This window comes from Trichoderma citrinoviride, assembly GCF_003025115.1.
Source record: "Trichoderma citrinoviride strain TUCIM 6016 unplaced genomic scaffold BBK36scaffold_11, whole genome shotgun sequence".
Lineage (NCBI taxonomy): Eukaryota > Fungi > Ascomycota > Sordariomycetes > Hypocreales > Hypocreaceae > Trichoderma > Trichoderma citrinoviride.
The window spans coordinates 775533-795397 of record NW_020194719.1 but is presented as its reverse complement, the minus strand read 5'-3'; the positions used below and the strand labels follow the sequence as shown (position 1 = coordinate 795397).

General features: G+C 55.6%; 5 protein-coding genes across 5 annotated transcripts; 4 read left to right on the top strand and 1 right to left on the bottom strand.

Annotated features, from left to right (window-relative positions):
- Positions 1–622: 622 nt before the first annotated feature.
- Positions 623–2930, top strand: BBK36DRAFT_1178822 (DNA topoisomerase; the record flags this gene model as incomplete). Its single annotated transcript, XM_024896150.1, has 6 exons — positions 623–703; positions 790–978; positions 1040–1218; positions 1277–1446; positions 1511–2826; positions 2889–2930. 6 exons carry the CDS (start codon positions 623–625, stop codon positions 2928–2930), a joined length of 1977 nt encoding a protein of 658 aa, XP_024747587.1.
- Positions 2931–7841: 4911 nt separating this feature from the next.
- BBK36DRAFT_1123804 (hypothetical protein) lies at positions 7842–8918 on the top strand (the record flags this gene model as incomplete). The annotated part of the gene is made up of 1 exon (XM_024891107.1): positions 7842–8918. One exon carries the CDS (start codon positions 7842–7844, stop codon positions 8916–8918), a length of 1077 nt encoding a protein of 358 aa, XP_024747586.1.
- Positions 8919–13720: 4802 nt separating this feature from the next.
- Positions 13721–15817, top strand: BBK36DRAFT_1124171 (pH-response transcription factor pacC; the record flags this gene model as incomplete). Its single annotated transcript, XM_024891138.1, has 4 exons — positions 13721–13975; positions 14084–14287; positions 14347–14428; positions 14493–15817. 4 exons carry the CDS (start codon positions 13721–13723, stop codon positions 15815–15817), a joined length of 1866 nt encoding a protein of 621 aa, XP_024747585.1.
- Positions 15818–17488: 1671 nt separating this feature from the next.
- BBK36DRAFT_1086954 (hypothetical protein) lies at positions 17489–17932 on the top strand (the record flags this gene model as incomplete). Its single annotated transcript, XM_024888967.1, has 1 exon — positions 17489–17932. A coding segment is annotated over one exon (444 nt), but the record flags the coding sequence as incomplete, so codon positions are not given.
- A 494-nt stretch (positions 17933–18426) lies between these two features.
- BBK36DRAFT_1143088 (GroES-like protein) lies at positions 18427–19452 on the bottom strand (the record flags this gene model as incomplete). Its single annotated transcript, XM_024893571.1, has 1 exon — positions 18427–19452. One exon carries the CDS (start codon positions 19450–19452, stop codon positions 18427–18429), a length of 1026 nt encoding a protein of 341 aa, XP_024747583.1.
- Positions 19453–19865: the final 413 nt, after the last annotated feature.

Below are 19865 nucleotides of genomic sequence, written 5' to 3'. Positions count from 1 at the left end.
GTCTCAGTCAAAGCAGTCAAGACAGGGTTCGATCAATATGACGGAGCAGAGGCTGGATTCGAGGTGGCGGCGGACCAATAAATGCGGTGGACGGTGCGGCTGGTGTTGGTTCTTGGCTGATCCAGATGCTGGCCCAGCGATGTCCTCCAGCATCTGCCGTCCCGCTGATCGAGGCGCTGGGCTAGCGGCTGGCTGTGGGTGCCACAGCCTGGAGCCTCCCGCTGATGAGCGCGTCACAGCGCTGAAGCTTCAGGCGGGGATCCTCTCAAGCTGGTGGATTGATCGGATGGAGGATCCGATGTACCGAGAGCTCTGGTGGGGCCTGTGCTCATGCTCCAGTAAAATCTTCCGTCCAATGGCTTCAGATGCTCCATCCAATCTGATACTCTCAACTTTCTTCTTCCAAGGTATCGACGAACAAACTCGTCCGTTTCAACGGCTTCGGCAGCATCTCCCGCAGAATGGCAGCTAAGCAAACCATCACTGGCAGGTGACCCAAAGACTGCAGGTGGAGGCCGATGTGCAACCGCTTTCCTCCGATGAAATCGAGCCGCAAGCATCGCGGATCCAGAGCTCCATGAGATTCACGCAGCTCCGGTTACTCGCCCTCCGACCTCGAGACATGAGGGTCCTATGCGTGGCTGAAAAGCCATCCATCTCCAAGGCGGTGGCTGGCCATCTGTCCGGAGGTTCTTTCACAACAGTGCGTACGCGTAGCCTCTGGGGAAAAGCAACCCGATGGCGCCCTTGCAGCAACATGGGATTACTGACGTGAAGCCAACTCACCAGCACAACACTCGCAACAAATACATCAAGAATTACTCCTTTGACTTTGACTTTGGCCAGCAATGGGGGTCCTCATCCGTTACCATGACTGCCGTTACAGGCCATTTAACCAATGTCGAGTTTACCAGCGAGTACAAGAACTGGAGTCATCCTCCACCAGAGTCTCTCTTCTCGGCGCCGATAGTTACCAATGTCCATGATGTGGGTGTTATAGATCTGCTTTGAGGAGACGCCATCATTGACCTGTGAGCAGGACAAAAAGGATATTGCCAAGAACATAGCAGATCAAGCTAAATATGCGCGTCTGCTGGTGATATGGACCGATTGTGATCGAGAAGGAGAGCACATTGGCCAAGAGATTGTCGACGCAGCAAAGAAGGGCAACGCAACGATCCAAGTGAAGCGTGCCAGATTTAGCAACGTCGAACGAGCGTACGAATTCTGCACTTCACTCCTCTCTATCTCCCCTAAGCTGACAACTTGTTCCCAGGCATGTGTTGTCCGCTGCCAGACGCCTCGTTGAGCTGGACGAGAAGCAGGTCAACGCTGTTGCAGCAAGAATCGAACTGGATCTACGTATCGGATACGCATTTACGCGCTTCATAACGAACAATCTCAAGCAACTTGGTGGACCTTTGGCAGATTTGGTATTGAGTTACGGTAAAGGATTATTGCCCCTAACGGCGCCCAACCCCCTGGATCCATTACTGAGCAGAAGATACAGGGTCTTGCCAGTTTCCAACGCTCGGCTTCGTTGTGGATCGATACTTTCGTGTCAAAAACTTCGTCCCCGAGCCGTTTTGGGGCATATCCTTGATGCACAACAAAGATGGCAAACAGGTTCGATTTTCCTGGGCTCGGAATCGCCTCTTTGACCGGATGACAGTCGTGCTCCTATATGAGAGATGCCTTGCCGCCAAAAAAGCAAAGATCACAAAGGTGCAAGAAAAGCCGACCCGAAAATTCAAGCCACTGCCTCTCACCACCGTCGAGCTCCAGAAAGCAGCAACTCGCTTGCTGCGGATGTCCGGTCAGCAGGCCATGACGATAGCCGAAGGCCTCTACAACAAAGGATTCATCAGCTATCCGAGGACAGAAACCGACCGCTTTGATAAAGGCATGAATCTGAGGGCACTGGTCCAGAAGCAGGCGACGGACCAGCGCTGGGGCACGTATGCCCAAGGACTCGTCAACGGCGGCTTTCGACAGCCGAGGGAGGGAAAACACGACGATAAAGCTCACCCTCCGATCCATCCCATTGCGCATGTAGCACCAAGCGCGTTGACCTATGACGAGGGGCGGCTATATGAGTATGTGGTGCGCCGATTTCTGGCATGCTGCTCGGAAGACGCTCAAGGAATGGCGACGGATATCGACGTCCAATTTGGAGATGAACATTTCAGTACCCGAGGAGTCATTGTGCTCGAAAGGAACTACTTGGACGTCTATATCTACGAAAACTGGACCAACACTACGGAGCTGCCGCGATTCACCGTCGGTGAGCAGTTTGAGCCTACCGAGGCCATGATGACCGAAGGTAAAACATCGCCGCCAAACTATCTCACAGAAGCCGATCTGATTGCGCTCATGGATGCCAACGGCATTGGAACGGATGCCACCATGGCTGAGCACATCCAAAAGATACAAGACCGAGAATACGTGGCAACTACAACAAGAGGAGGCACGACAGCCGCAGATGGTGACGATGAAGAGCAAGATGATGCACCGGCTGCCCGAGGCGGCCGTGGACGTGGAAGAGGTGGCCGAGGTCGGGGAGGCGGCGGCTCAACAAGAGGGGGTAGGGGCGGCGGCGTGAAGGTGTTCGTTCCCACTCAACTTGGCGTTGCCCTTATCCTGGGCTTCGACCGGATGAGTTTCGAAACGAGCCTTGGAAAGCCGTTTTTGCGCAAAGAAATGGAGCTTCAGATGAAGGCCATCTGCCAAGGCAGCACAACACGCCGGGAGGTGCTCGACCGAAGCATTGGGCAGTACAAGCAGGTGTTTTTGCAGTGCCAAGAACAAGTAGGAGTCCTTAAGCAGGTGAGTGCTATTCTCGACCACATCCAAAGAGGATCCTTTGATAACATGTTGTGTTCATCTAGGCCTGCCGAGAGTTTATCTTCGGCCAGGGGCCGAGATCATAACCCGATCCAAAGCGTGTCATTTCTCTGCGTGCTTTATTCATACTACTATCATGAAGCGTGCCTGCTCATTCTCAGCTGCGTTCCGCCGGCGCATCGGTCTTGATCTCATAACCGACGATGCGCACCGGAATCTCGAGCTCTATTGATTAGGGGTAGCCAAACCATACCCTCTGCCGCCGTCACCACACAAAAACGAATATTCCAATTTCACTTCCTTGATTCAACACGAGCGCTCATCCAACTGCTCGATACTAGGCTATAAATAACAGCTCTAAGCTTCCAAGATACGATACTATACTAATTGATGAGACCCGTTTAAGGGGGCGTGCAGGAAACATAGCGTCGCTGTCGATCACCAAAAGGAGGCACTATCAAGGTACCTGATCATCCATACGTCACTAAAGAAAGCAATAGAGACGAAACTCCACAGAAGAAGCTCCCGCGGTCGTCTGGAAACGGGGCTGCAGCCCTCAAACCACCATCCGAAGCCACTTGCTCATGCTGAAATGCAAAATTCAATATTACCTGGATCGAAAAACGGAAAAGTGGGATGAGCAAGAGTCGACCAAATTTCCTCTCGTCGCTAAATTGAACCGTTTTCGAGAATCGGGTCCGTCTTTGGCGTGGCTGACACACGCAGCACACACGCCTCGCCAGCCTAAAAGATCACTTACACGCTCTACCTACGAGTATTTAACGCACACCCAGGATCGAGAAATGGAGGGTCACATGGAGGCGCGAAGTGGACGGTTACCAATCAGCTTATCTTTCAAACAACGTGACGGTTGCACAGCCTTTGGCTGTCCTTTGAGGGGACGCTGAAGAAGAGAGGGCACCAACAGCCGTTGCTGGAGGAATCACACAGTATCAATTTTATGCGAAGCCCATGAACCGTTCTGATGAGATGCAAGTACACAGTAAGTAGCCGCTCAACGCCGCAAGTGTTCGGCCACGGGTGTTTTCTCTCGTCCGGTCGTTGTGGCTACGTGCTGCAAGATATATCCCGTTGGCAGCTTGCATATTCATGCCAGGGGAACCCGTGTGCGCACTTTGGGGGTAGGAGGTACGGCCATGTACATGCGCAGAGACGGAAGTCGATGGCTTTCGCTCCCGCTTGGGCCGGTCACTCGGGCAGAATGCCGTGCATAAGGACGACGAGGACGAACCCTTTGTCAAAAAGCTGCTCCTTTGCGGATAGTGTCGAGATCGGGATCGCCTGATTGCCCTCCCACAGGCGTTCATCACTTCGACCAGCTGCGCCGTCGAGCAGCCCCGATTAGCTGATAGCCAACGCTTGATTCTTCAATGCGCCGTTACACTCCTTTGGCGGCAGCCAGTGACGAGGCCGTCCAAACCACCCGCGGATGCGCGTCTTGACGTCGGATGCTCTCCCTCAGCGCTTCACATACGAAGCAGTAGCGTGTTTGCAAATCACCGGCTTGGTCTACGCCAAAGGGCTAAGACCCAGATGGGGGACCCAGACGGCGGTCCTCCAAGCCAGAGCCAGCGGGGAAAGCTAGGTGTTTCGGCGCTCTGTGTTGCCCAGTCGGGCTATCGGGTCTGCCCACGGCTCTCCATGCCCTTGAGCGTGGTGACAGATGCAAGTGGACTCGACCTCCATGTGCTCCGTACTGGACGGTTTATTCATCACAGCCCGAACAGACCGTCTCGTTGTCCTAGCCGGATAGCTAACGGCACACCCCACTCTGTACGGGGCCTTGTTGGCCGCGATGCCGCAGCGATACCAAGGCGGCGCACAAACGTCGACTTCCCGCGCATGGGGTATTTGATGGCTTATCGCGATGGAAATTGGCGCAAGGCCTCTCCTCGCCTACGCACGGCGCCCCGCGAACAGAAGCCCTAGTATCAGGGCTTGGTGGAATTTTGACCTGTGCACGAGACGAAAGTGTCAGATGCCATGGCAAGCCCCAGCTGTAATGACGTTGGTTGCTGACATGCGAGGTGGTATTTGCCATGAGGGCCTGTTGCTATTATCAACCACCTTCCTCGAATACAGTCTGCAAAGAGTTGAGCAGCAGGCAAGCAACAACACTGTCCACAGCATGCGGCGGGGTAATCTCTTAGAGATTGCTACGACTCGTGATGCGTTAGTAGTGTTGGTATTACTACTGGGAAGTGTAAGAGTCGGAAGTTTTAGGCAGAGCTACCCGCGACGTTGAAGGCATTACTCGTTGATGCTGAGTCGTACCCATACAAGTACAGGACCGCTTTGCCATGTCTCGTGGAGATCGTCTCCCTTCTCACACCTTCGTTTGTGGCCTCCGTTTGACCTAGGCCAGATGCCGAGCCAAAAACCGGCGCCTTCACCCCTTTCCGAGGCATATACTATCAGTACATGTACTCCATATAAAGGGCCGCTCGCGTTGTCGGAAGCCGGTGCTTGTACGAGGACCGCGACTTCTTGTCGGTTTGCCGTCGAATAAGAGCCAGCCTGCGATGAATGTGCGCGCTAGCAGGTTCCCCGGACTCTGGGGCCAAGGGAACGGGGAGGGTCCATGGAAGCCGTCGACGAAGCGGCCTCTGCTTTTTGCACGTTGTCGAGCCCGTTGGCCCCGAAAAGCTCCGACGAAGCACGCAGAATCCCCGCAGCTTGACCCAAGGAGGGCCATGCTTGTTTGGCAGAGCAGTGACCGCTTTGGAGGGTTTAGAAACAGGAATCTTGCGATATTATTTTTGTGCGTTGTTTCAAATTACTGGGTAGTATGATGTCGTTACCTTGGTCGCTGCCCACAGGCACACAGACTTACGTTAGTCGAGCTCGGGATGGCGTGTGGTGATGAATCGCATCGCGACGCATCGCATGTAAGAAATACATACCGACGTTTACATGAACTCCGGCGAGGAGCCCCATGCCGACGCTTTAGCGATGCAGGAGAGACAGGCATACGTGTATGGTCAGGTACCTCTTCTGTTGCTTTCGGGGCTGCCCGTATTAACACACACACAGTCAGCTCAACAGGGCACATTTGCAGAGTCGGAGGTTCGTGTAAGTCAGCGGGCATTCAAGTACTTTTTATCAGCCCGGGGTGGTCATCATACTGCTACTCCGGTTTCGCTGAGTTGATACGAGGGCGGCTGCTTCTATCAAATGAAGACTACTGACAATATGCCTACCCAACCAACCAACTGAACAAGGCCGTTTACTACTATCGTTGTAAGTCGACCGTTTGATAACATGCAGAAAGACATGGATCACGACTCTCTACTACCTCGGGCCAGTGACACAACACAGTATCAACTTCTACACCAGTTGGGCTTCATCGCTGATACGAACAAGTTGCCCTCGCGCAGCCAAACAAAGGCAGGACCAAAGTTCCTTTGTTTCCTCCTCCTCTTCGCTTGTTGGCCACGGAGTCCAGCTCCTCCTCCCCTTTTGCGAAACCGACGCCAACAAATGAATGAATCCATCGCCTTGCCTTAGCAGGTGGTCGCATTGGGCTCCGGGGCGCCATGCCGCGGAAGCGTATCAGCACGTAGAGGCCGGGGCTGGTCCCCATGCAAGAGGTCCATGGAGTAGGTACATGTACCTTACTCATACGAAGGTGACCTTCCACACAGGTCGCTTGAATGAGCGTTCTGTGGTAGATTGCATCTTGTTTGGTTTCCATCATGCTTGCGTCAACCGGGCATCCGGGCTTCAGTCTTGTCAGTCGATTGATTGATCCCTCCCCAAGCCTGTCGCCCAGCACCAAGAAACATGCCAATAATGTGAGTGTCTGGCCATGGAAGTCATGGGAACGGAATTGGCGTTCTTGGAGGGTACAAAGGCGTGACGGCCGGGTACCTGCGAACGAATGGACGGAAGCCCTCCAGCTCAACTGAACGCAGCCACAGGGCCCGAGACGCGCTGTATCTCAGGCGGGCTCCTGTTCCGGTTAGGCGGGCTGTCCTGCAGCCACGCCCCTCCCGCTACGTCCCAGCGCCAGCACCAGCGCACAGCGGACCCCCAGCCCGGTTTGTCTCCCCCTAGGGGCGCCCGGCTTGGGCTCTAGCGGCCGGCTGCACGCGGTCGCAGGGGGGCGTGGCTGTAGTAGCGCTGGACTCATCACAATCAAGTCGCGCCTCTGCTGCTGCTGCATCTCGTGCCTGCAGTCGCCATGGCAGTTCAGGTTCAGTCACTCGGAGTAGTTGTACCTCAGCTGCCTGTGCTGCACCGGCCGGTACATCGTCCCTCCTTCGCGCACACACACGCAGACAATTGCAAGACAGGCGCAGGCGGCCATTCATAATCGCATCAAGTCGCACCCTTTTCGCCTCGGCCGCCCTTCTTCCCTCTTCCCTCCCGCAACGCCTTCGCAACACCGCAAATCCGTGCAAACCATCTCGCTCCGGGATTCATCTGTCACAGTCTCGACTGTCGCGCCAGCCTCCCGCCACCAGAAGCCCGTCTTCTTTCTCTCTCTCTCTCGCCAGTTCCAGTCGCAACAAGGGCACGCAGCAGGACCGCCGTCTGTCTGTCTGTCTGTCACTGCTATTACAGTATTGCCACTGCCACTGCCACTGCTGCCACTGCCGCTGTCAACTGGTATTGCTCCTTTTGGTACGTACATACAGACTCCGCAGCACAGCACGACCCCCTGGCAGTGACTCAACCCCCTTTGCCAGCAAAACGTGCATTACCGCTGTCCGATCATCACCGCCTCTTGTGCGGCTGCATCTGGCTTGCCCTGGTCTTCTTCTTCTTCTTCTTTCTGCTTCTTTTCTGTTTTCGTCTTATATTGCTTGCGCCGCTCGCTACCTGACAAGGAAGAGGGGACACGAGGAGAACGAAAACAAAGAAGCCTGAACGAGTACATATACTGACCGCGTTCCGCCTCCCTTGCCGCAGACTCTCGCTTATCAAAAGCACCTTGCAACTCCGGTACACAAAAGCAAAAGAGAAAGAAAACCATGGCTTCTTTGGCGACTGCTGCCCGTGATATCCCCCAGGCCTCCTCCTTGAGCCGAGACAACTTAACTGCTGTAGCGGCTCGGAGTGATCCTGCGATGACTGTGACACGATCTCGGGACCTCCCGACCCCTCCAAACTCCATCTCTCCCTCCTTGCCGGCCCATGGCCTCAAGGCCCAGCTGCAGAAGGCCAGGCTCGACCCCATCGACTCCGACTTGGACCTCCACGACAACGCCAGCGGCCACGAGAGGTCGCTGTCCCCGGCCCTCGAGTCTGCCGGCGCCATCACCAGCTCCATGCTGGCCAAGTGCCACCTGCCCGAGATTCTGCTCAACCACGGCCCGCTGGCCATCCGCCACATCATGGGATACCTGACCACGTCGGTCCCTGGCTTCTCGGGCATCCCGCCGACAAAGGCGCGCAGGGTCGTGGTTGCTGCGCTGGAAGGCCGTGGAGGTGAAGGCCGTGGCGCCGATGGTGACATCGTCTTCGAGAAAGTGGGCTGGGGGCGATGGGATGCGCGCCGACGGGGACAGGCTGCCCGACACCGTCAGGCAACTCCGCCCAGCGGCCCGTCCTCGTACACTGCTGGAATCCCAATCTCCAGGGCCAGCGGCCGAGGCTTGGGCCTGAGCAGGGCGAGGCTGCACATGGCCGGATCCAGCGGCGGTGACTCGGTGCACTTCTCCCACGACGACCGCTACGACGTGACGTCGATGATGGAGCACGAGGCCGACAAGATGTCCATGGACGACTCTGCGTCGGCTTCCTGCTCCGAGGCCCCCGACGACGATGTCGCCATGAACGACGACCCGGAGGATGTGACGGACGACGAGGACTGGGCTGCCGTCGGCGCCGCTGCCCTGCGGGCCGAGTCATATCCAAACATGGCCGCAGCCTTCGAGCCCGGTCTCTCCTCCAACACCTACGCTGGCGGAATGCGCACGCTGCCGTCTACCTTTGGACGCGCGGCGCATCCATCACACGCCAGGTTTGACTATTCTGCGTTCCCCGCCCCCTCGGACGCTCAGGAACGCGAGGCTGTCGAAGCCCTTCTTCGACTTGGTTCTGTATAATACCACCTGCATGCATGGCGTTTGCTTTATCTTTCCTTTTTTACTTTTGACATTTTGTCCTTATAATTGGGTGGGCGTCGCTTGATTATACCTCGGGTTCCCACGGTGGGAGGGTTTACACAACACTCGGATCGGGTGGACTGGCAGGCTGGACCTTGGAATACGTGTCACACATTGGCCGGGGCGGCGTCCCGGATCGATCCCTTTTATGCTGATGATGACACGGTTGTTCTGCATGCATTCATGCTAATTTTTTGGGCCCCTTTAATCTTCGATACTCCGCACACGGCATGCTTCTCACTTTGCGTTTTGGCTCTTGGCCTTGCCACCCCGAAAGGGCGGAATATCTCTCTCTTCCGTCCATCAAAATGGAAGACATGGACGGAATTGGACGCATCGCGTTGGACCTCATTGCGGCCTCTCCCTTGTGCCGACTTGGACGGGATGCTCAAAAGAGCAGAGAAATGGACACGCTGATCCGAGTCACACTACCAAGTGCTCGCCATTGGGACTGTTCTCCGCGGCTTTTGACAGCTTGATGCGCTGCCATGCACGAAGAAACAGTTGTCTTGCTGCATACGGACAACTCTTATACCCTCGTCTCACGACGAAACCTTGTGGTTGTCCCTTGCTGGGATGGCTCACCCCTTTTGCATTTCTTCTCTGACGATGATATATCTTCTTGCACATACACCTTTCCCCTTTTCCATTTTCTTTTTGAAATCAAGAAAATCCTAATTATGAGGCGCTTCCCGAAAGCGCTTGGCTCTTCAACACCACTCGCGGAGGAACTTTCAACCTGCCGTGGCTGCCCAAAGGCGGCACTTCAGGCACGATCTGCAACCATTCTCCACTTCAGCTGCTATGGTATTTTTTTCTTATTTTATCTTTTCACTTACTACACTCCCTTGCTCAATGCTACACAAGTGGAGAGGGGACCGGTTGGCTTTATAGACTTGGGAACGGCATTAGGACTGACTGGGAAGTCTTGGGGTGTTGGATGATATGAATGGGGAAAGAAGATTTACACAACGCGCAAAGCGAGAGCCAAGAAAAAAAAAGAGGATGTGGGTGGTGCTACCCATACTGCGGTATGGCTGATGATGCTTTTCTGTTGGGATGGTCTCCCTTCAGAGAGAGATGGGCATGTCTCAGTGACGGAGAGGTTGTGGAAGGAGGAAATTCGAAAAAAAAAAAAAAAAACAGAATTAACGGAGGACTGGCATAGCCAGATTAGCTTCCCTGGTCTCGTCGTGGGACTCGGTTACATAGAATGGAAGTATCGACCATTTCCCTCCTCAATCTTGGTCTTTTGCCAGTGTGATGTGTTTGGCTCATGATGATGCGGGTTGATTTTGAAATTGTGTGCTGTTTCCCACACGGCTTGGAACTTCAACAGGGCCTGGAACTTTGTTACATGTAACAAATACATGTACGTAAGTAGGTCCTCCAGCCTACACGTCCTTGTGAAGCTGTCCATGCATTCATGCATGCAGCAACACGCCCTGTTACCCCGGCTAGAAGAGGCACAGGCACAGGCACAGGCACAGGCACCGCTTTTTTCTGCTGCAAGGCAACTCGAATGAAAAAGTATTGCAAAGTTCGTTCTTTCAACCGGCAGAAGGTGCTAGAACACATAAGGATTGGATGGGCTCTTTGGAGTGTTTGCTGAGTTGTCTGTGCAGAATGTGGTTACGATTTGCATACGATACGCATGTTGGCAGTTACGATTTGCATATACGGCATGTTGGCATATGTAGCGAGCGAGGGGGTGCATGATGGAGATATGGGATGGAAGATCGCTGAGGGGTGAAGGAAAGTGTTGAGAGGTTGACTCTTGGAGAGAAGCAGACGTCTGATTGGGATGGAAGCAAGGAGAGAAGTGAATTGAAGGGGGGCATGTACATACGAGATGTCTATTACTTATGGCGGTTGAGAAGTAAAAAGATGAGGCGTCGATGTGCTTCAGGTATGAGGGTTGCCAAGTTCAGGGGCGTATGATGGTGATGGGTATGATATATGTACCCGGCAGCCAATTGAGTGAGAACGAGGCGAAGAAAGCGAATCGCCTCGTATGTAGGCAATTGACGGCTTGCATACCTCATATACCGACACCATCTGCTTATATATAAGCTTAAGAGAGGAATCGACGAAAAATACGACCTCGTCGCTTCATGCATGTGAGCCAGAGTTGAGATGAGCAACGATAAGACAGACACAGAGGAATCGACAGGCCAAGACGTGTTCCCGGTAGTCATGTGCCAAGATTGATTATGGTCGTCATTCATTCAGGGCAGACAGAGGTGGCCACTTTGTGATGCGTTCAGGGAGCGGTTGACGAGAGATGCGGTAGAAGTGGGAACGCAAAGGGACTGTTTCCCCTTCTCACCTTGGTTCGATGCACAGCCTCTTTCGGGGGAAGAATGTGTCTTGTAGCGGCTCCTTGGCAGAGTGCAAATCAGACATGTAGGTGGGTGCGATATATCTTGGCGAAAGGGGGAAGCGTGTGCTGAGTCTTCCACATTGCAGGGACTCATGAGTAGCATGTATGACGCCGGTGAAAGGCTTCACCACGGCAAATGCTGGCTCTTGATATAGCGTGACGAACACGACATACAGTGGTGTCTGCGATCGTTTGTTGCAGCTATCGGGGCCGGTCGGGGCTTGCAGGAACCCGTCTCGCCGCCGAAGAGGAGCTGGGCCGCGTTTGCATGACTGCCAACGAAGTGAGGCCTCGATCTGAGTCTGCAGTTCAGTCAAGACCGCAATCTGATGCTGCTTTTCGCACCCACCTGAATTCTCCTGGAAGAGGTTCCGACAATTTGGGGGCCGCACAAGCTGAATCAGGACCCGAGAAAAGCCACTGGCCCGCTGTCAACTCGTCAAGTTCTCGGTGTGGGTTGTGTGAACGTGCGTATTATGTTGGCTGCAGCAGGCTAGCGGCATCCGTCGGTTGTCCTTCTTTCTGCTGCTCCAGAAGGCCCCTTTGCCTCATCTGCGCGCGACCCGGCGGAAGGGAGAGGCGCTGACGCGGGATTCAGACGCCGCAAACGAGGCGCCAGGGTTTTGATTTGCCCAGAGCTATTAGTCCGTAGTGTTTTCTCGGCAATGCAGCGGAAAGCTTGATTCGGCTGCTGGAGATATGCATAACGTTGCTCCGACTTGGCGGGCTCATGTCTATACAAGGCCAGATAGGTGCAGACCCGGTCATTCATAACCTGCAGCAGGTAACATGTAGTGTGTAGTCTGTAGTCTGTAATCCGTGGTCTTCATATGCCATCCCATACGTGGGCCGTGGCAGGACAACAGCAGGCTCAACCGCCAAATCAGCTTATATTCGCCGTATAATACAGTATCGAAGGAACACCGAGACAAATGGGCGAAACAGCAAGATGTAGGGCATCCAGCAGCATGTTGCCACAGCTGAGGAAGAAGAAGACGGACCAGAACAAGTGGCCAGCTGGGTGCTACGGTGAAGGAGGTGAGGCAGACCAGACCCGAAGCGATAGGCGGCTCCGTATCAACAGTATATCGTAGAAGAAGCGCACGAGTATGTATGTATGAGCCACGAAAGTCTCGACATCCTGGGTACTCTCACCTGGTGCAGATTACATACTCCGTACAAGCCTCCAGCACAGTCCAAAGCGGCCACTGTTTGTTGCTTCATCAGGACGAGGCTGCGGAACCGCTGGGTATCGAGGAGGTTTGCATGTGTTGTTGCTGCTGCTGCTGCTGCTGCTGCTGCTATTCGCTGCCGTTGCCGTTCTTGGTTCCAACCTGGTAATATCAGGTCAGACAAGAAGAGGATCGTCCCGTCAAGTATCTCAGTCATGGGTCCCTTCCTGCATCTCTCAGACGATACGAGATCCTACAATGTGCTGTCACGCCATGGCGATGCACCGTATGGAAAAGCAGGAGCTTGAGCTTCTGTATCACGCATGGCAGAATGATGGCACCAGACCAGGGTGGCGCCCCTCCGCAGCAACAGAAGGAGGGAAGAAGAGCGAGATGAAGCCGGACGGGAGACGAGGAAAAGAGAAGATAATAAATCGACCCTGACATGTGAAGGATGGTGCAAAGAATCGTGCCTTCCAACTGCCTCGCCTCGACTTGACGCAACATGCAAAAGGTCACGGAGTCGACGGCCAGTGCGAGCGACGGCGACAGGAGCGACCAGAGCGGAGGACCACGAGGCCAATGGCAGAGCGCCGGGTGGGCACCGCGCCAAGAATGCCAAGGCTTGGCACGGCTTGGCGCCGTATGCACTGCGGTGCTGCGGCGAGTTGATCTGTTAGGCGGTACCTTTCAGTACCCGCCAGCACGGCCAAAATCACGCCACAGCACAGGTCGCTGTAAGCCTCCCTCCATCGCGCCCGCTAGCCAAGCGGTGCCAAGACAATGCCAAGAGCGCCAAGACCATCCGCCTGGCCCTCTCGCGCCTGCCCAGGCCTTTGTGTCGATGTAAAGGGAGCCTCTGCCCCCAAACGGCTCGACCAGAGGCGCGAGTCTTTTCCCCCGGAACCTGCGTCCATCACAATCCCAGGCCTGATCCATATCGCATATCAGGCCCGTGTTCCCCAGATCCGGCGCTTCGAATTCAAAAATCGTCATCTGCTGCGTGTCGAGGCTGCGTTTGCGCTTCTGCATCTGCATCACTTCCTGTCCTGAACTTTTTTTTTTTGCGCCAAAGCGCCTCTGGCTTCAGGCCCCTCCCCCGAAACAGAATCGCTCTCTCCTTCTGGCTGCCCTTTTTCGCTGCTGCCCCACCGGATCAGGCCTATCAAAGGACCCCTACAACGACAATGTCGGCCCAAGTCCCCGACCAGGCTTCGGCTCTGTCTCCAAGCCATGACGGCAGCCTCAAGCCCGCCTCGCCCGCCGATGCCTCGTCGACCACGAGCCCGAACGGCAGCTCCAGCACCAGCAACAATGCCGGCAGCGCCTCGTCCAACTCGCAGGTGTCCCCGCCGGTCGGCGATGCCCTGGATGCGCCCCGGCCGCTCGTCTGCCGCTGGAACCAGTGCGGCCAGAAGTTCACCAACGCCGAGACGCTCTATGTAAGTGACGAGCACGGAGATTGGAGGACGGAGAGAGACAACATGTCGACGTGGTGATGTCAGGACGGTAAAGCTCAAGTCGCGGATACTAACCTCACATCCCTGCAGGAACACATCTGTGAGCGCCACGTTGGTCGCAAAAGCACAAACAACCTGAGCCTCACTTGCCAGTGGAACTCTTGTCGCACCACCACCGTCAAGCGCGATCACATCACTTCCCACATCCGTGTTCACGTCCCTCTGAAGCCTCACAAGTGCGAGTTCTGTGGCAAGTCCTTCAAGCGGCCCCAGGACCTGAAGAAGCACGTCAAGGTACTTGATCTCTCCTCCCTGCCCTCGGATCTGGTCCCCTGCTCACTCCCGTCTTCTAGACTCATGCCGATGACTCGGTTCTCTCACGACCTGGCCAAGATAGCCAACCCGGCATGAGCTACAGACCTCAAGCTCCCAAAGGTGAGTCCCTGATGGCTGCATCCCACGTACTTGCATCCTGCATTGCCGCTAACACGGAACCCAGCCCCGGGCTATTATGATCATACTGGCCAGATGCGAAGCCCTGTCGGCGGCTTCCCTCAACCTCACGCTGGCGGCTATTACGCTCCTCAACCCTCAACCAACTACGGCCTTTACTTCAACCAGCAGCATGTGAACACGGCACCTCGCTCCGAGCACATTGGCTACTCGGCGAGCTATGACCGCAAGCGCACCAACACTCACGAGCTGGTGGACGACTTCTTTGCCAGCGCCAAGCGCCGCCAGATTGACCCAACCTCCTATGCCCAGATCGGACGCTCCCTGCTCCCGCTTCACAACGCCTTCCAGAGCCCCAGCGGACCCATGGCCGCCACCGAATCTTACTTCCCTCAGTCGGCTGGTCATGCTATGGGGCATAGTGCCGTCCACGCGGCTCATGCTCCCGCGCCAACCCAGAACCCTCTGGCGCAGCAATATTACCTGCCCATGCCGAATGTGAGGACTCAGAAGGACCTCGTCCAGCTCGAGCAGATGCTGGGTCAGATGCAAGATACCGTATACGAAGCCGCTCCCCAAATCACCGCCGGACTGCACGCCCATGACAGCCAGTTCGCTTCATACCGCGGTACATCGTCACCCACGACCCTTCACCGCGGCCCCGGCAGCATGCACATCGCCACCGACGGCTACCATCACCCTGTCTCGGCGGCAAGCATGGCATCGCCTCTGACGGCCATCTCGTCTACCGGCACTCCCGCAGTGACGCCTCCGTCCAGCGCCCTGTCCTATACGTCGGGCCATTCCCCAAGCCCCTCCGCCTCTTCGGGATTCTCCCCGCAGTCCCGCCACAGCTCGACAGCTTCGTCCATTTTGTATCCCAGCCTGCCCACCAGCTTGCCTGCCGTCAGCCAAGGGTTCGGGCAATCGACCACGGCAACTCTAGGCCCCAGCTTTGACACCGGTGAGCGTCGCCGCTACTCGGGTGGCATGCTCCAAAGAGCTCGCGGCGCACCGCCACGATCTTCTGAGGAGCCCAGCGGCGCCGTCACGCCCAAGGCCAGCGAGTCCGCAGCATCGACCGGATCTCCGTCCTCAGAGTCTGACACTAGCGAAGCCACTCGTGAGCGAGAAGAGCAGTACGAGATGTGGGTGGACAACATGCGGGTGATCGAGGGCCTCCGCAAATATATACAAGGACGTCTTGAGCGCGGGGAATACGAGAAGGAGTATCCCGGCCTCGGCGAAATCCGCAAAGATGTCGATGCCATGGACCTTGGCGGCAAGCCCAAAAGCCCGCTTGTCAACGAGCGCCCCAAGTCTAAGGAGGGCAACTCTCTATACCCCGTCCTCCCCCTTCCTGGATCCTGAACCATGCTGGCATCATGATGCCTGAGTCTGAGGGGCTTTGCTGGCGTTTCCTCTTCTATTCTTCTCTCTTCACAATCTATGTCGATAGTTGTCGACGTGCTAGATTGACGCAATGCAATATCTTCGCATTTGACGTATGTGTTACTAGGTCTATTCTCTGTTTATTCCCAATTTATGTACGATTCAGGCTGGCGGGAGGACATTTCGCCTTGATGTAAAAAAGCTTGCAATGAATATACTATGCGTTTGACGACATTCTTTGCTAGCAAGACCCAAGATGAACGGGATGTGGATGACAGACCTACGCATCAATCTAGGTATTCTTTAGCAGGCCGTTACCCTCAGAGCACTGGTACACAGTACGCTCGCCCAGCTGACAGAATCACTGCTATACCTCTGGAGTCTAATTATAGAGTAAGTGATTCAGGTCACTTCCTGAACAGCTCTGTGTAACAGGCGCTGAGCACAACTGACGCAAAAAGCAACGCCCGAGACCACGCTTGACTCTGAGTGACGGTTTGATGGCGATCATAAGGATGACGAGACCAACAAGCAGAGGCAGGATCCGAGCTGGGGAGAGAGACAGATAGACAACAGGGCCCGGAGTCGCTCCCCCTTTGGCGACGCAGGCGAGGGATCGAATCCTCCCGATGGCCCGTTCCCCCGGCCATATTTATACGGGACTGCGTAAGGTATTGATGTATTCATGGGGACAGCACAAATTATGTAAGAGCGGTTTCAGGAGGAAAAGGGAGAGGGGGCGGCTTCGATGGAGAAGACGGGAGCTAGAAGCCGTAGATCCAAATTTGGCCGCTGGAATGAGGAGGCTGTGAGAGGTGGATTCGGGTCGTACAGAGGACGCGTTGGAGGGAGGAAGTAGTATGAAGCCAAGAGAAAGGTATAGCCAGGTAGAGACGGAGTAGAGGTCATACTATCGGTGAGAGCTGGAGATGGAAGGAACAAAAGGCCCGAGATTGTTTAAGGAATGCCGGGCTGGAATTGAGCCCTTTCCTTGGTCGAATTAGACGAGGGAAGGAGGCTTCGAGTGACGAAGAGTATTAATAAAAGCAGGAGCTGAACAAGAGAACTCCGGCAAAGGAAGCAGCAGGTGTGCCTCGTGGACCTGCAAATTAGCAAGTACTTAATAGCCTCTGAGACATGGGCACTTACGTGCATCACGCACTGCTCTTGATTCTTCTTTCTCCTCTCCCCCGTTTACCTCCTTGAAAGCCCTCAACAAGTCCTCACGATAACCTGTTCACGTCTTCACCTACAGAGCTCTCTTTGTTTCTCCGTCTACTGTTACCCTCCTGATCTCCCCTCTGTTGTGCAAATTCTCGGCCTTTTCTGTTTGCATTTCCCTACAAAAAGTATACACGCGCCTGCACAAGAGCAAAAGAACAAGAACACAGCAGTTCCGCCCGAGACAAGAAGACTAGTGTTCGTGACCCCAAGCTTTGTCTTGGATTCTGAGACATTCGGCCTCCCTGCGAGTGCTAACGGTGGGAAATAAAAAGAAGACGAACCGCCCGCCCTACCTGTTGTACACAGAGGAACGAGACAAGCATACCGGAAAAAGAGACGAGATTCTCATATTTCTGGCTTTCAAGGAAGCAATTTGCATAGAAAAGGGTGCACACGGAATCAACCTACAGCATGAAGACTCCTTCGTTTGCCGTCGTCTCCGCGCTCCTGCTGGGCGTCTCGGCCCTGAGGCTGCCTCCTCCGGCCGACTCGGGGTGCTGCTGCTGCGACATCTCCAAGGGCAGAATCGACTGCGACCTGTCCATCCCGTCGTCGGAGTGCATCTGCGCGCAGGTCATCTGCCCCGCCAACGCGCCGACCGTCTGGCACGGCCAGCCACCCGCTGTCACGCCGGCTATCACGCCGCCTACCGCCTCCGGTCCTATTACTGCGCCGTCTCCGCCTCTGTCGCCGAGGCCGAAGCCCAAGCCCAAGCCCGTGCCGGGCCCGCCCAAGCAGTGCTGCTGCTGCGATCCCAGCGTCATGAAGATCCGGTGCGAAGTCAAGCCCGCCATCGACTGCATCTGCCTGGCCGTCATGTGTCCGCCGGATGCCGAGACGATTTTCGTCAAGCCTACGCCTGCGCCTACTTCGTCGCCTTAGGGGGGCCTTGAGTGTAGTGGTGGACAAGTGAGGAGTCGTCTGGCATGGGGCGGTTTTTGAGGGATGGTTTACAACGGACTCTGAATGAGTGGGCAGGGGGTTGATTATTATCTTTATGTTTAAAGCTGGTTTGTACTTGAAGGGTTATGGACTTGTTGAGAGGAGTCGTTACTTGGCAGATCGCTCTACTTGCAAAAGACGGCAACAATGTTTGTGTCAGTTTGAGGGCGGAGGATATCATGAAGCTGACTCGTTCGGTTTGCGGTATTCGCAGTGAATTTGTTCAAATATTAATTGATCATTTATTACTGCATTATGACATTGAGAATCATTCCTGGGGGCATTCCTTTCTTCTGCACTTATACACATTGCTCCCGAGTCTGCAACGTTGACGGCCATTGGGTACAAGGTACTCTTTACTAAAAATTTCCCGAGTCTCTTTTCCCTTCATCACCCAACTCCGACACCAGCACATCATCATCTCACTGCATCGTCAAGACGTTCCTGAACCGCGGCTTGCCGGCCTCGAGGCTGTCGATGGCCTTTTGTACCTCAGTAAACGGGTACCTCTCAATCATGCACTTGACACCGTGCGTCATGGCGAACTGAATGGCCTCCTCGCTGTCGAGCGCATGCCCGCTCGCCCAGCCTTGCACGCTGGCGCCCTTCATGATGAGGGTGACGGTGTTGACGTCGACAGAGCCGACGGGCGCGAGACTGAGGATCTTGCCGTTGGGCGCGAGCCCGTCAGCCAGGGCGCCGACGACCTTTGGGTTGGGGGCCGTCTGGACGATGAGGGAAGCGCCGCCCAGCTTGGCCAGCTCAGCAGCAGCATCGGCAGCGGAGGTGTCGATGAAGTGGTGGGCGCCGAGCTGCCGCGCAAAGGGCTCCTTGTCGGCGCCGTGGGAGAGGGCGGCGACCTCGTAGCCCATCTTGCCGGCGAACTGGATGGCGAGGTGGCCGAGGCCGCCGAGGCCCTGGACGGCGACGAGGCGGCCCTGCTCGACCTTTTGCTTGCGGATGCCGTTGAAGACGGTGACGCCGGCGCACAGGAGGGGCGCGGCCTCGGCGGGGTCCATCTCGCGGGGGATGCGCACGACGGCCTCGACCCGCAGCAGCACGTACTCGGCGAAGCCGCCGTCCTGCGAGACGCCGTTGACGGCCTCGTTCTTGCAGTACTGGAAGTCGCCGCGCTGGCACTCCCTGCAGACGCCGTCGTGGCCGCCGTGCCAGGGCCCGCCCACGCGCTGGCCCACGGACAGGTTCTTGACGCCGGGCCCCAGCTCGACGACGTCGCCCACGATCTCGTGGCCGGGTGTGCGCGGGTAGACGTTGCCAAAGTTGCCCTTTGCGACCTCCATGTCGGACCAGCACACGCCGCAGGCGATGACCTTGACGAGGACCTGGCCGGCCTCGGGGTGCTTCAGGGGCACGTCTTGGATGGTGAAGGGGGAGTTTGGCTCGGTGAGGACGACGGCCTTGTAGGTCTTTGGGAGGTTGGGCGCCATGTTCGCGATGTTCTTGTGTGTGTTTTAAGCTTTGGATTCAAAGTGCTGACACGGCTCGTGTGAGTGGCGGGTGGTTTGATGGTGGTGACAGCTTCAGTGAGAGCTTCAGTGACGGCTTCATCACAGCACCATCTTTATGAGGTAAGGAAGATTGCTGGGTATATATAGCTTTGACAACCTTCTTCTCTGTCCAGAACGCTTATCATGACCAATGCCGGATCCTCCCCTCCCTCCTCTACCACAACACCATCCACCAATGACTGGGCAATCAAGTTCAGCTTTGAAGAGAGAAAACTAATCAGCTACCATCAGAATGGGTAAAAGGCCCATCAGATCCGGGCGAGCTGCTAGACGGGAAGGGGGGAAAGGAGGGTATGGTTAGTGCCATGGCTGAAGTCAGTATGACTTCACCG